Genomic DNA, 15714 nt, shown 5'->3' on the forward strand with positions numbered 1-15714 from the left:
GAGAGGTAGACAGATACAGAAAGTGAGAGAGAGAGAGAGAGAGAGAGAGAGAGAGAGAGAGAGAGAGAGAGAGAGAGAGAGAGAGAGAGAGAGAGAGAGATAAACATATACAGAAAGTGAGAGAGTGAGATTACCTGCTATTTAGACTTGGTCGTGTGACAGACGTTTTCTTCCACACGAGATTACGTTGATTGTCTTACATTATTCTGATGGAATGAATGCAAATAACTCTGTCCAGTTTGTATGGGTTGTTGAACAGTTGGTTTCAGTTCTTAAACTGTTCAAAGTTACATTAAAGACATTGTACGCCAACGGTGTGCCATGGAACGCAGCGGCGACATATGACCATGAAATCATCTACTATTTGACACAGTATACCTGCATATATATTTTTTAGATAGTTTTTGTGGTATTGTGTTTGAAGTGATGTGTCACACTACTTGACGTGTTTATTTTGTCCTATGTCTGTAATGCATGTGCATGTCATCATCATCATCATCATCATCATCATCATCATCATCATCATCATCATCATCATCATCATCATCATCATCATGTGTTCTTACTCTCAACCATTATAATTATTATGTTTGTAGCTGAGCTGAACAAGCATGTGAGATTATGGCACTCTACTAGAACAGTGATTTGTTTATTCGTGTGTGTGTTGTGTTTGTTTGCTTCTCTGGGTTTTTGTTTTGTTTCGTCTTCTTGGTTTGTTCATGACTCCTGCTTGCTCACTTAGTGTTTTTGTAATTGACTAATCTGGTGCTCCATGAACAGTGTGTTTCTTAAAATTGTAAATATGAGTGATACTCTCGCTTGGCAGCAACTCCCCGCCCCCTCCCCCCCTCCCATCAGGAAATTTACCAATATGTATATAATACACTCATTTGAATAAATTTGACCCAAAATGATAAATACAAGTGGCGAATGTGTGCTTGTGAATGGGTTATGATGAGTGGAGTTTCATGTAATTTTGTCTATTCAGAACAATAACTTGTTATTGAGTAAAGGAATACACAAACACATCACTATAAGTAATATAGTATAGTTAAACAACTCAGGCTGACGAGGACATAAAGAATCATACAATACATGTCTACAAGCTACTATCAACAACTTTCCAACCCTTGCCAAACCCTCACACACACCTTCACCATCTCCCTTACGTTAATTACACACACAAACATAGACACTGTCTCTGACACACACGCTCTCTCTCTCTCTCTCTCTCTCTCTCTCTCTCTCTCTCTCACACACACACCTTCACCATCTCCCTTACACACACAAACATAGACACTGTCTCTGACACACACGCTCTATCTCTCTCTCTCTCTCTCTCTCTCTCTCTCTCTCTCTCTCTCTCTCTCTCTCAAACACACACACCTTCACCATCTCCCTTACACACACAAACATAGACACTGTCTCTGACACACACGCTCTCTCTCTCTCTCTCTCACACACACACACACCTTCACCATCTCCCTTACACACACAAACATAGACACTGTCTCTGACACACACGCTCTCTCTCTCTTTCTCACACCTTCACCATCTCCCTTACACACACAAACATAGACACTGTCTCTGACACACACGCTCTCTCTCTCTCTCTCTCTCTCTCTCTCTCTCTCTCTCTCTCTCTCTCTCTTTCTCACACCTTCACCATCTCCCTTACACACACAAACATAGACACTGTCTCTGACACACACCCTCTCTCTCTCTCTCTCTCTCTCTCTCACACACCTTCACCATCTCCCTTACACACACAAACATAGACACTCTCTGACACACACGCTCTCTCTCACACACACACACACACACACACACACACACACACACACACACACACACATACACACACACACACATGCGCGTAAAATAAAAAGAAATGTTCTTGCAGCACGTACTCATAAGGCTACAGAAAGTAAGTGCCTGTTGTAGGAATTGTCGTTATCGTTCATTCTTTAACTTTCACAATCATTATTGCTTGTCGCTTTTAGATCTCACAAGCAGAAACACTTTGCAGCCAACAGAACTGTCACAGCGTTCAAGGTTTCATTTCGTAGGTGCATTATAGTTGTAAGTGGACGCAATTTAAGCAATATCCTTTCCAGATCCATGATGATAAATATAGGTGGTATGAAATTATTCCAATGTTACTGGACTGGAGATTTTGTTTCGAACCGGTGAAAAATCTCCTTTTCCTTGAAGCGCCATTGTTGTTTCCAAGCCAAGCGTTGGAAGATTCGTGCGCAGCTAAAATTAGACGTGCTGTGAATTTTGACTAGTTTTCACCACGAGTGCGCATGATCAGATATTTACACAACGTTTTAGCTCTTCAAAGCGCATGCTCATATATTTACACAATGGCTTCCTGGGTTTTTCCACGGCTTTACACCACCTTTTACCTTATATGGAAATTAAAAAAGACGCGTTTGACCATATAAGGAACATAAATTGCAGTCAAAGAGTGTATTAATACGTATTACGTAATTGTTTCAACTTATCTTGAAATGTCCTCATTTCGTGGATTTACCAGAAAATTCAGATTTTATTTTGTTTACATCATTTATGAAAGAGCAATGTCAGACTGCAGCGTTTTCATAAAACACTTATCAACAGAAGCATGTGTAGGTGCAGAGGCGGTATGACCAGGCGGAATAAAGCCATCATCTGCGTACGGTTGTCGGCGAACTACGTATGTACGACTCTAGCTTTAACAACGCTTGTAAACCGGGTCGCAGAGCTAGGGGCATTGTTCATGGGAGGAACGTGAAGATTGTCTGATCCGCACACGGGTTTGTTGCTTCGAAGTGAATAGCGTTCGTCGAGGTCAGGCTCGTCCTGGTTTTGAGTCACATCCAGCGCTGACGAGACAGGATGCAAATATGTGTCGTCCTCTTCAATGGGAGATGTCTGTGGTGGATGTTTCGCTGCAGCCAATGGGGCACCTGGTTTACATACATACAGCATTTTAGATGAAGACAGAAGCTAATGACTGATTTAACAGTCAATATTTTGGACTACAACGGCGCAAAATAAGACCATTAGAACGTATGCACAAAACACGTGCATTTGCATTATCCGAATTCTGTACTCTTTGTGACAGGCTGTTGTATTTGTAATAGTGCAGTGCGTGAACTATTCAGCCAAAAATTACGTCTTCGCTGTAGCCTGTGTTTTCCCCATTAATTGTGCACTGCTAAGTTTATATCCTATATGCATACCAACGTCCGTCCTTGTTAAAACAAAGAGGGATTTACAGTGTATATTGCCCTTTGTACTTTCCTTGAAAACCGTTTGGCAGTAGACCAAGAAAATGACCATGTCAATGAACAACAGCGAACAAAATCATCCCTGTGTGAGTGTCCCCCCCCCCCCCCCCATAACCGAACATCATTTTACAAACATTCGCACCAAAATCATAACATTCTTGGCCATCTCAGTGCAAATGTGGTCATACAAAAACACTTAAAGGAAGATATTTCCTCCTTTTCTTCGAATTGTAAGCTCAGATAGAGGCAGGCAGACAGACAAAAAATGAGAGAAACAGACATACTCAGTGAGATTTTAATAAACATACCTACCATGATTCACACATAGGACTCAAAGAGTGTATTTACTCAAATTGTGAGGTATGTCCAATTAAATCTTATTTTCTGACTTTACCTCCTTCAGCGCCAGGTATATTGTTCTTGACTTCTTCGTAGTCATGACTGATGCAAGGTTCATCCGACTGCGCCAGAGGTAGCTGTTGTGTTCGCATGATGGCTTCCAAGTCCGCAAGTCGCACCATGGGTTCATGAGGCAATGGTCTCTCTGCTAACTGGTTTGCTTGTGTCGGGATGATACGCTGTGAGTTTGTAATTGTTGCATCGGATCTTCTTCCTGAAAGAAAGACTAAAATTAGATAGAAGAAAAGTAGGGCACTGTATTTTTTCTAAGAAAAGAGAAAGACAAAAAAAGCGAGAGCAGTAGACTACGAATATCTGAGGCTAACAGTAAAAAGCACTTTTAAGTATTGTCAGATTTAGCATACAGATTTTGTCGTGTGGATATTTCTTCAGTCAATGTGTCTTTGTGTACTTTTGAGAAATATGCAAAAGAAGTTGCTGCTGCCTAGATAAGCAACGCATGTTAATTTGCCTTCTCTTACTGACAAGTAATATTTTATAATTTTTCAACCGATCCAAACCCCCTTATCGTCTGTTGTTAATGAAAATAGAACAACAAAACTCTCTTGGGGCTGTCACCTCACACTTTGAGCAGAGCCCCACATTATGCGTAAAGTATGAAGCCACACACCTCTGCTCCTCAGGTGGATAGCAATGCCAATTATTGCTAGAATGATGCAAACGTTGACGCTGATCACAGTGATGCCGAAAGGCGTCTTTGCAAACTCGAAACCGCCGGGCTCGGAAGTGCTGATCCACGTCGGTACCCCTGTTGTGGCTCCTGTGAATATCAAAGCATTATTTTTAGTTTTAAGAATAACGTTAGAGGCCAGGGATCATTCACAGTTAAATATGGGTTTATGTATATGAACAGATAAAAAAAAAAATTGATACCCGATTCGTTCAGAACAAATTTCAGAAGGAACGACAATATAGGTCAAGTAAAACAAACCTTTTGGAAGGCTGATGTTGAATACAAAACTGCCAACTCCGATATTGTTGAAAAGATCAAGTTTCCAAGATCCCGCCATCTCGGACGTCAAGTTGGTAAGGTTCAAGTAGAACGTCATTTCCGGCGGAAAACCATTCAGTGTCAAATTTCTGTGAAGAAAACCAGTTCAAACTTTTAACATTCGATTTTATTTGTTCGTGGTTTTTAAAGTGTGTGCAGGTTTTGTTTTGTTTTGTTTGTGCTGTTGTTTTAATTTAAAACTTTGGTTATGTGAAATCAGTATACCGACAGAAGAAGAGCGAAAGTACGTAGCCTCAATCTGTGTAGAGATGAATTAAGCTGGACTCACTTTGGAAACAAGATAGCACTATATACAAAGTCTCTATCAAGGATCTTTAAAGCTGATGAAGGTAAAAAGGTATGGTTAAATTTTGTATTATGAAGAAGAAAATAAGTAGCATCTTTTGTATGTAACAAATATCTGGTTTCCTGGCCAGCAGAAATTATAGTGTGTTAGATAAACTTCCCTTGCAAGCCCAAACCACATTAAAACAGCACATACTATTTTGCTAACACCCAGACTAACCAGGCAAAATAAAAGGAAGAGTTTTACGCTGTGTAGAATATGCTGACAGTAAGAATAGTCCCTTCCGGACAAGTTATCAATCGTGAACAAAAAGAAGGTAGGTGCCATGCCTTTTGCAAGAGTGGCTGAGCAGTGTGGTGTTGTGTTTTGATGTAACGCCTGGCGATTCCTTTATCTTTTTCAGGCAACATTTCATTATGTGGACACTGTGGCTGCGAACCGAAAACTCCACACGAAGATCTTCTGTTGGACTCGAGATGATTATGTCTTTGCTAGGACTGTAAACCTTTGGTGCACCTGTCACATGATAGAAAAAGGTTGTTATCAAACGCATCTCAAAGGCTTAACAAACGCTACTGTAGTGGGACTATTTTAGAAAAAATAAAGTACAAGACCGGTTTGAAATATGAGCGAGTTTTCGCAAGCGACAACAAATACATCACCAACCAAATCAAACCACAAACAAACAGGTGCATAAAAGTCAAGGTAAAAAGAAAATAACTAGAACATGTGCATCAAATAAGAGGAAACACGCTTAGCTTCAAAATCATGGTGGTAGTACAGTGAGGTTGTTGGATATTAAGGAGACAAGAACAAGTGGAAGATATGTCAAGGAAGACAGAATGAGAGAGACTGAGATATAGAGTAGAAGTTGAGATCGAAGATCGGAGAGTCGAGCGCACGTTTGAAAGACAATACGTCTGCCAACGCAATACTCAAATCATTCCAACATACATACATTCAACCAGTAAAGTTCGGTTCTTCTGCAAGGATCCGCCTTCAGCCTCGCACATTATCAGACCTGCGTGGTCACACTGTACGCTGCTGACAGTGTAGTTAATCTGCTCTTTCTGATTGGAGGAGTCCGTGCGCTGCAGCTCGTTACCACGACGGTCCAGGAGGCGCAGATATGACGTCACGGCAGGGACACCTTTGTCCCAGGAGCACAAGATGGTTACAGACGAATTCTGAACGACTGGTGAAGTGACTGGATTTCCTTTGCTCCAGAACGTCATTTCTTCGATTTCTGCTGGATCTGGAAAAAACGAGTACAATTATTGTTTTTAAAGAGTTTAGAGGAACTGTCCTTCGATGTTTTTTCGTACTAGCACACTTTTGAAAAATCCAGAATTGTTTGCTCTCGTGAACATACCTTTAAAAATTAATGAAAAGCTCTCCCATTATTCATGCCTATGATCACATCAGCATTGCACAGGGGTCGACACTAACTTATTTGGCCTGGGGCCACACTGGCCCCAGAGATGGAAATTGCTGGGGCGGAAAACAAAAATCTGGGGCCCACTCTCAGTATTCACGTGCGGCAATGCATTGTCTGTTTTTCTTAATCGTTTTTCTTCAACTATTTGACATTGAAATTACGACGGCGCTTCGCGCTTTTGGCTGCATCGGTCTCCTTTTTTCGTTTCTCTCCACCCTGTTCTTCATCTTCATTTCCATGTCTTTTTACACCAGGGATGTGTCGCCACATTTTGTGTTTGGCATTTGAAGGCGATACTTATCTCTCACGCTAAAGTGTGCAATCTGGGAGTTATTTCCCTTGCGGCATTGTCCTTCGACGATTTCAATTTTTTTTTTCTTGACTGCGGCATTGATCGTAACGCAAATTTCAGTGACGACTTTGACTGGCAATTTTTAGTGATTGGCTCTGGCATTAGAATTTTCGGTTTGTCATTGTTGGAATTTATCCTGGGGCGGAGTGGGCCCCAAGCTTCGGCAATGTTTGGGGCGGAACACAAAACTCTGGGGCGTTCCGCCCCCCGCCCCCGCTAGTGTCGAACCCTGATTGCATATAGTCAAGGTGTGCAAACACACACAAGAATATTAACAACGGGGGCATCGAAGGCAAAAAAAGCACACCCATGCAGTACTCACAGGTGACGACAAGCGTGACAACAGCATCTTCGATTTCATCCGAGTTTGTCGCCGACCATTTCCAAACGCCAGCATCGGACCTGTCCACTGGAATCACAAGACGATGGAGTCTTGATATTTCTGATGGACATTCGCAGTATGGTTGATCATACTCTTTACATCTTCCTGGTGGATGCTCAAAGTAGCACACAATTTCGTGACCCCCGAACGCTTTATTGATTGTGACCGCGGTGTGATTGAGTGGGCCATTGTTGCAGGAGTTGTTAATTGTAAAGGGAAGAACCATCTCAGAATGTTCCTCAACGGTCAGCTTATGTTCCATTATGTTGGGGAAGGTAAAATGAGCACCTGGAAACGAGGAAACAAAAAGTATGATAGTGTTGACCTACAGCTTATAGCATTGTAGAGTGTAGACAGTAACAGGAACAGGGACAAGCTTACTCAGAGTGTCAGAGAAAGTAATATCGGAAGCAAACTCAACACTGTGGATCATTGGCAATCAGAGCTACTTTTGACGACTATCGACATCACTACTTTACATGCATATTAAGTGCACACACACACACACACACACACACACACACACACACACACACACACACACACACACACACACACACACACACACACACACACACACACACATACACACACACACACACACACACACACACACACACACACACACACATACACACACACACACACACACACACACTATAAAACACACAATCACACACATCATCTTCCCTTCACTTACGTAGCTAAAAGGCACGGGTTAGATTAATTTTCTTTTGGTAGAAAAGGAGAAAAAGCAATACTAATTCTTGTTACAGGTAACCGGTCAACCAAAGGCAACTCACACTATGAAAGTTGTCATTGTTAAAAACACCCTTTATAAAAAAATAAACTTACAGTATTTTTCAACGCTGACTGGATGTTTGTCAGCAGTTGTAAGTCTTGTAATGAGAAGCCAGTGCAAGCTGAAGGAAACCAAGGTCTCCATTAATATTTTTGTTGGTTCTGTACAATCCAAATCAGTGTTAAACCAACTGTAATGAAGGTTTTGAATAACGCGACAAAGCGAGCAGTGTTTTTGCATAAAGTCAACCAGATAGACCAATACAATATTTCCCTCTTCCGGACCTACTTAGTATATTACCTTTTTGTGCACACAGCAATTGTATACAACTTCCATGCAATACTAATATTGCAAACGACAGGAACAAGGACGGATTTATCTGTATTCTACATCACGTGTTCAAGCAAAAAGCTCTTTGTATATAAAACGTCCAATAGATATACAGTATACCTCTGTTTTCATGCTTATAAGCAACAGTCCCCCCCCCCCTAAAAAAATAAGAAAACAAAACATTGAGTGCACGTAGTGCACGTAGGGTTTCTAACACAGTTACAATAACAACACTTTACTTTTTACATTTAGTCAAGTTATGACTAAATGTTTTAGCATGGACGGGGAATCGAGACGAGGGTCATGGTGTATGTGTGTATGTATGTGTGTGTGTGTGTGTGTGTGTGTGTGTGTGTGTGTGTGTGTGTGTGTGTGTGTGTGTGGGTTTGTGTGTGTGTGTGTGCGTGTGTGCGTGTGTATGTGTAGAGTGTTTTCGAGGAAACTACTAGACCGATTATTATGAAACTTCACATAAGATATCTTGGATATAATATCCCAACACTTTTTTTCCTTTACACGATAAATGTATTTGATGACGTCATATCCGGCTTTTTGTGAAAGTTGAGGTGGCACTGTCACACCCTCAAGTTTTGATCCAATCGCTTGAAATTGTACTTAAGCAATCTTCGACAAAGGCCAAACTTTGGTATTGCATTTCATCTTGGAGGCGTACAAATGAATTAATGAGCTTGGTCACTAAAAATCTGAAAATTGTAATTAAGATAATTTTGTCATAAAACGATCAAAAATCAACTTTATCTTATTTTTCAATATTTGCTGATTCAAAAAACATATAAATATGTTATATTCGGATTAAAAACAAGCTCTGAAAAATAAAAATATGAAAACTATGATTAAACTTAAATTAACGAAATAGATTTAAAAACTATTTCATCTTAATCCCTGTCGCTTCCTGATTCCAAAAACATATAGATCTATATGATATGTTAGTGGACTGGGTGGCCGAGTGGTAACGCACTTGCGCTCGGAAGCGAGAGGTTGCGAGTTCGACCCTGGGTCGTTAGCAATTTTCTCCCCCCCCTTTCCTAACCTAGGTGGTGGGTTCAAGTGCTAGTCTTTCGGATGAGACGAAAAACCGAGGTCCCTTCGTGTACACTACATTGAGGTGTGCACGTTAAAGATCCCACGATTGACAAAAGGGTCTTTCCTGGCAAAATTGTATCGGCATAGATAAAAAAAAAGTCCATCAAAATGCCCGTGTGACTTGGAATAATAGGCCGTGAAAAGTAGGATATGCGCCGAAATGGCTGCGATCTGCTGGGCGATGTGAATGCGTGATGTATTGTGTAAAAAAAATTCCATCTCACACGGCATAAATAAATCCCTGCGCCTTGAATATGTGCGCGATATAAATTGCATAAAAATATTTTTCAAAAAAATCCCTGCGCTCAGAACTGTACCCACGGAATACGCGCGATATAAGCCTCATATTGATTGATTGATTGATGTTTGGATTAAAAACAAGCTCAGAAAGTTAAATAGAACAGAGATACAGAAAAGGGTGTTATCCTGCTTAGCGCAACCACTACCGCGCTATTCTGGCTTGTCAATTTCACTACCTTTCCCACGAGCGGTGGACTGACGATGTTACGAGTATATATACGATCTTGGTGAAAAAAATGCAGTGCGTTCAGTTTTATTCTGTGAATTCGACGTCGACAGCTTGACTAAATTTTGTATTTTCGCCTTTCACAACTTTCGGTACATAAGTATGGAAAAGTATACGTACGTCCGTGCACTGTGTGTGTGTGTGTGTGTGTGTGTGTGTGTGTGTGTGTGTGTGTGTGTGTGTGTGTGTGTGTGTGTGTGTGTGTGCGAGTGTGTGTTTGTGAGTGTGTGTGTATGTGTGTGTGTGTGTATGTGTGTGTGTGTGTGTACGCGCGCGTGTTAAGAACTCCCTAACTTTTCAAATGTGTTAACCATTTTAGTCATGGTTTGTCCCCTTGAAATTAATTTTAGCCTTGGTCGACAGCCGGCCTCTCCGTCAAATGTCTTTAATCACGCACACACTCTCTCACACACACACATACATACACACACACACGCACACACACACACACACACACACACACACACACTGACGCACGCACGCACGCACACACACACACACACACGTGTGCACACACACACACACACACACACGTGTGCACACACACACACGCACGCACACACACACACTCACACACACACATTTCACAAATTCATTATTACAGGTCCTACATTACTTTAAACAAACAATTTGATAATACATCCGGTGCTTCTATCGAGAAGAACACCTATAACACTCCGACAAGGCAAGGTGTAATTTCTTTATGCGCAAAGGTTGAGCTGGCGATAAATGTATCGCGGCCTCAAGGCTTAGGTCGATTTGTAATCGACGTGCAAGCATCGGATCATGTTTTGTAAATCCACAGATACCGTGCATATGATCTGCTGCTCCCCTTTCAAAGTTTAATAGTATGCAGTTGATACATGTTTTGGCGTCAGACCCGCTTAGTATGTGATGGGCATGTAACGGAACAATATTTGACTTATCGCGGCTATACAACATGCTCAAAGATAAACTATTCATTTGAGTGTTTTCAGACCAGTTCCCACGACGTTTAAACGGTTTTCTTGTGCATATCGTAAGTATTCTTTTGATATTGCTTCACGGATAATAATCTTCTGCTTTCAGGTCTTCAGATGTGAATGCACGATGGGAATAGTTCATACAAAGTCACAGTCCTTTATTGTAGACAGTTTTCGTGTGTTTAATGATCGAGGCAATGGATTTGCCAATTGTCAGTTGTCCACTATTTGCATTTAAGACACACTACTCAGGAAGGTTAAATAAATGCTGTCCACAATGCCAGTGGTTTTTTTTTATTTGTATATGTGTGTTAGATTTAGAAATCTAAAGGATATTTCCTGAACCCTGACTGGGACTCATTTACAATGACTAACTTTGAACAAAAAAATCCATGTTTGTTATAGCTAAATTATCGAATGTAAATTGGAAAACCGGCAACACTCTTCGGCGTCAGAGTCCCAACTTGTTGTTCCTCCAAACAGTTCTCGAACTCTGTCTGGTAAGCATAGTAAAGAAAGCAGTATCATTCTTAGGAAATCAAATCTAGAATCTAGAAAATGCCAGCAAAATCCACAGATGTCAAGGGGTGAAAGTGTAGGACGAAGCGAAAGGAAACATTGGATGCCTCAAGAAATAACGGTCTATACAAACTATTTTAACATCGCTTTTGAAATGTAAGTGATTAAGCTTTCAAAAACCAATGTAACTGGTGTGAGGTATCCTTATTTCAAATCCCAAACCGAAGCCTGAAGCTCACTAGTAGACTCGAGACAGTTCGTATTTCCCGTGAATATATCTTTAGTTCTGAAAGTAAGAAAACCAACAGCCCTAATATATAGGCTACTCATACGATGTCGGTAGACCAACCACACACACACACTCCCACACACACATGCCTGCATTACTAACACATCATAGCACACCCAAATTCACAAACAGCCACACACGAACTTCATGGTACTGTTTTGTCAAGGCCGCCATTATGTGCAAGTACTCTCACTCTGAAAAAAGTATTAAACATTGCCAAGTGCGGGGATTTCCGTTGAGTTTAAAAATAGAAGACACTTCAGAATGAGCGAATCCTTGCACACAGTTATATATAGACCTAGAGTCGCGTTCTACTCGAGTCAGCCATGAGTTGCATGGGAATCAATTCGCTTTTTCTTAGACAAGTCGCTTTCGTTGGCCTCTGCACAGGATCATATCGAGAAAGGGCGCTTCAAGACAAAACAAGTCGCGTGGAGCGATATTACCACATTTAGTCAACCCTTCAAACTCACAAAGTGAAATTGACCGCACTGCATTTTGTTCTATATATATCCGTAGGTATATATATGTTACATTGGTATTGGTAAGGCGTCCGCCCCGTGATCGGGAGGTCGTGGGTTCGAACCCCGGCCGGGTCATACCTAAGACTTTAAAATTGGCAATCTAGTGGCTGCTCCGCCTGGCGTCTGGCATTATGGGGTTAGTGCTAGGACTGGTTGGTCCGGTGTCAGAATAATGTGACTGGGTGAGACATGAAGCCTGTGCTGCGACTTCTGTCTTGTGTGTGGCGCACGTTATATGTCAAAGCAGCACCGCCCTGATATGGCCCTTAGTGGTCGGCTGGGCGTTAAGCAAACAAACAAACAAACAAACAAGCAAACAAAATATATGTTACAGTTAATCTGTGAAACCAGGGAATACGTGTATTAACTAAACTATTTTAGGTAATACATGAATTAACTGTTTTTTTCCGTCAGTTAATTCATGTATTACCTAGTTAATACACGTATTCCCTGGTTTCACAGATTAACTGTAACATATATACCCACTAGCTGTGTCAGGTTCATGTAACTCTATCGCGTTTACGCACAGAAACTGACAAGCCATTATAGCACGGTAGCGTATGGCGCGTCAGTTACATCTGAAGATATTATACCCAGACACTTTCATGTGGAGGTACATCAGTGAAGATCGGTCCAGTCCTTTACACACACACACACACATACACCGCACCCTCATCTCGATTCCCAGTCAATGTTTGAACATTTAGTCATAACTTGACTAAATGTAAAAAAGGAAACGATGATGCGAGATGTGAATGAAAGTTGTATTACTTAAGCTTGCAGAAAAATTGGTCAATGAAATTGTCAGAGAGAACCTCGTTATGATGGGAATGTTAGTTGGGGTGATAATCAAACCTTGAAAAGCAGTGGATCCCCTGGTACACGTCGAAAACGACACCGAGAAGACCGCGACACTCTACACGCCATTGCAGTTCCAACACTGCCGCCATCTTGAAAAATAGTGCTTGCGTGCCGCGAGCACATAATATAACCTGCTCGCGGTTCGCTCCGCGCGCGCTTTTGTGCTCTGCTCCAAGAAACAGATTTTTTGAAACTGAAGCGCACGGCACTGCGATTGCGTCGGTTCGCTTTTGGGCAACTCGTCTTAGCTGTGCGAAAGTGATAACAGTTTGTGTTCAATCCAACGTGCGAGTGCTACGTTACACTTGTGTGGGAGTGCGCGTGTGCTTGTGTGTCAGGTTTTGTGTCAGTGCCAATCTGGGTAAGAGTTCATCATGTGTGAGTCACTGTGCCGGTGTGTGTGTGTGTGTGTGTGTGTGTGTGGGTGTTTGCGCGCGTGTGTGTGCTTGTGTGTCGGTTTGGGGTTTTGTGTAAATGGGGGGGAGGGGGGGGGGGGGGACGCGGTTGTGAAAAAGAAAGAGTGAGATAGTCGGTGTGTAAGTGTATGTGTGTGCGCCTGCCGGTGAGTGTATGTGCCGTATGTGTGTGTGTGAGTGTGTGTATGTGTGTGTGCGTGCGTATGTGTGTGTGTTTGTCTGTCACTGAGTGTGTGTGTGTGTGTGTGTGTGTGTGTGTGTCAGTGTGTGTGTGTGTGTGTCAGTGTGTGTATGCGGATGGGTGTGTTTGTGTGTATGTTTGAGACAGACAGACAAACAGACAGATAGACAGACGGAGGCAGGGGTGGTGTTGGTTGAGGGAAGCTTTACGGCGTGTAGTTCGTCGAGCAGTTTCGGGCAAAATTATCGTTTTTTCTGCTGGCTGTTGACCAATAAAATAAAATAAAATAATGTGCAACGTGCTGGTATCAGTGTTGCGCCTACGCGTAAGCATGTGATTATTAACAGCCAGTCTACTCATAAGAGAGTCAAGGTCGCATTCCTCCTACATCTCTGTGACTGATAGCGTCATGCGTTCTTTTTGTCCAACTCTTCGGAAATTCCCGAAGGCTCTCATTCCGTTATCGACTTTCAAGCGCGTACTTCACATGCGAGAGAGAGAGAGAGAGAGAGAGAGAGAGAGAGAGAGAGAGAGAGAGAGAGACAGACAGACAGGCAGACAGACAGACAGACAGACAGACAGACAGACAGACAGACAGACGGAAACAAAGAGAGACAGAGAGAGGCAGATCGACAGACAGACAAACAGGAAGACGAAGAAGATGAATAGAAGAAGGGAAACGGATAAACAACAAGTAAACACCTTTAAACAAATCATGTGTTCTATAACAATTGAAATGTTGTGTTAAAAACAAACTAAACGAAGCAAGACATGTATGCGAAATGAATTAAATGACAGAGATGAATAATTAAGCTACTCACAACAAGTTAAGGATCACTTGCACACAAATTCATAACTTTCCAAATAAGAAAGCCAATGCGTTGGTATTTGGCAAACGTTTAATTCAATGCTTTAGTGATAACGATACAACATTTCCTTCAATTTCAAGCAATCGTTTGGTCTGTACATTTTATCAAAGTGTCTACGTATCGAAATTTAATTTCACAAAGTCGTTGAAATCACAAGACATGGCATTCGGATGCTCCCAAAAGTTCAGTAATGCGTGTAACCGCCCTGGCTGTTCTGGCACTCGACGCAGCGAGTCCTCATAGAGTTGACCAGGGTGGTGAAGATCCTTTGTGGAAGCGCCTGCCACTCAGTCTGCAGCATCTGGTAGAGGTGCTGGACATCCCTGGGAGGGGGGTGGTTGCTCTTCACTTTGCGATCCAACTCATGGCCAGAGGTTCTTAATCGGGTTGAGATCGGGACTGCATGCTGGCCACTCCATTCTGTTGACTCCAGACTGCTGCAGGAAGTTGTGGACCACCCTCACCCTGTGGGGGCGAGCGTTGTCATCCTGGTAAACAGCCTGCGGTCCCATCTGCTGCAGTGTAGCCACAGCCAGCGGTCGAAGGATCTCATCCCGGTATCGGAGGCCAGTCAGGTTACCCTGTACATGAAACAAGGGTGTTCTGTGGTGAAGGCTGAAGGCCCCCCAGACCATTAAAGAACCTCCACCAAAGGCAACCTTTTCTTGGACAGTGGCGTCAATGTAGCGTTCCCCTTGGCGCCTCCAGACCCTCAGTCGGTCGTCGTTGTGGTTCAGGGCGAAGCGTGATTCATCACTGAACAGGACCTGGGACCATTGCTGACGTGTCCACCTCACGTGACGTCTGCAGAAGGCGCGGCGTGCTGCCCTATGGGCTGGAGTTAAGCGTGGCCGTACAGCTGGGCGACGAGAACGGAGGTTAAACCCATGAAGGCGATTCCGTATGGTCTGCTGGCTGATGTTGGTGTTAGTAGCCACCCTCAGCTGCCTTCGAATAATGCTGGAAGAGGCTGTTCTTGTTTGCAAGGCTAGTCGTTCAATGAGACGATCTTCACGTGGAGTTGTCTTCTTTGGTCGCCCAGGTCTGCGTCTTTCCTGGACCCTCCCAGTGGCTGTGAAACGTTGAATCAGTCTGACAATGACCGAGATGGACACGTGAAGTCGCCTGGCCACTTCTCGCTTGGGGACACCATCTTGGAACCA

At 42.6% G+C, this 15714-nt stretch overlaps 3 protein-coding genes across 4 annotated transcripts in view; 1 reads left to right on the plus strand and 2 right to left on the minus strand.

The window, feature by feature from the left end:
- LOC138972581 (uncharacterized) overlaps positions 1-15714 on the plus strand; it is a 53387-nt gene that overhangs the window by 2155 nt on the left and 35518 nt on the right. The gene's annotated exons all lie outside the window — the stretch shown is intronic.
- On the minus strand, positions 486-5245 carry LOC138972580 (uncharacterized). The gene is made up of 4 exons (XM_070345234.1): positions 4630-5245; positions 4309-4458; positions 3673-3891; positions 486-2954 (listed from the first exon to the last, which is right to left on the minus strand). Exons 1-4 carry the CDS (start codon positions 4745-4747, stop codon positions 2698-2700), a joined length of 744 nt encoding a protein of 247 aa, XP_070201335.1. The 5' UTR covers positions 4748-5245; the 3' UTR covers positions 486-2697.
- Positions 5269-13286, minus strand: LOC138972579 (uncharacterized). Of its 2 annotated transcripts, none has more exons than XM_070345233.1 (4): positions 13080-13286; positions 7109-7456; positions 5955-6251; positions 5269-5512 (listed from the first exon to the last, which is right to left on the minus strand). In XM_070345233.1, exons 2-4 carry the CDS (start codon positions 7428-7430, stop codon positions 5292-5294), a joined length of 840 nt encoding a protein of 279 aa, XP_070201334.1. In that variant the 5' UTR covers positions 7431-7456; positions 13080-13286; the 3' UTR covers positions 5269-5291. The 2 variants fall into 2 exon arrangements, with proteins under 2 accessions (XP_070201334.1, XP_070201332.1); XM_070345231.1 differs by lacking the exon at positions 13080-13286 and adding an exon at positions 8024-8398.

This window comes from Littorina saxatilis, linkage group LG8 (assembly GCF_037325665.1).
Source record: "Littorina saxatilis isolate snail1 linkage group LG8, US_GU_Lsax_2.0, whole genome shotgun sequence".
NCBI lineage: Eukaryota > Metazoa > Mollusca > Gastropoda > Littorinimorpha > Littorinidae > Littorina > Littorina saxatilis.

What these genes read in the sequence shown, in the direction of transcription:
- LOC138972580 (XM_070345234.1), bottom strand. Translation starts at nt 4,747, where the DNA reads ATGACGTTCTACTTGAACCTTACCAACTTGACGTCCGAGATGGCGGGA. An exon ending in CAACATCAGCCTTCCAAAAG is followed by an intron (nt 4,459 to 4,629) that starts GTTTGTTTTACT and finishes TGATATTCACAG; the next exon opens with GAGCCACAACAGGGGTACCG. An exon ending in TATCCACCTGAGGAGCAGAG is followed by an intron (nt 3,892 to 4,308) that starts GTGTGTGGCTTC and finishes TCTTTCTTTCAG; the next exon opens with GAAGAAGATCCGATGCAACA.
- LOC138972579 (XM_070345231.1), bottom strand. Translation starts at nt 8,210, where the DNA reads ATGCAAAAACACTGCTCGCTTTGTCGCGTTATTCAAAACCTTCATTAC. An exon ending in TGTCACGCTTGTCGTCACCT is followed by an intron (nt 6,252 to 7,108) that starts GTGAGTACTGCA and finishes CGTTTTTTCCAG; the next exon opens with ATCCAGCAGAAATCGAAGAA. An exon ending in CCGAACTTTACTGGTTGAAT is followed by an intron (nt 5,513 to 5,954) that starts GTATGTATGTTG and finishes ATCATGTGACAG; the next exon opens with GTGCACCAAAGGTTTACAGT.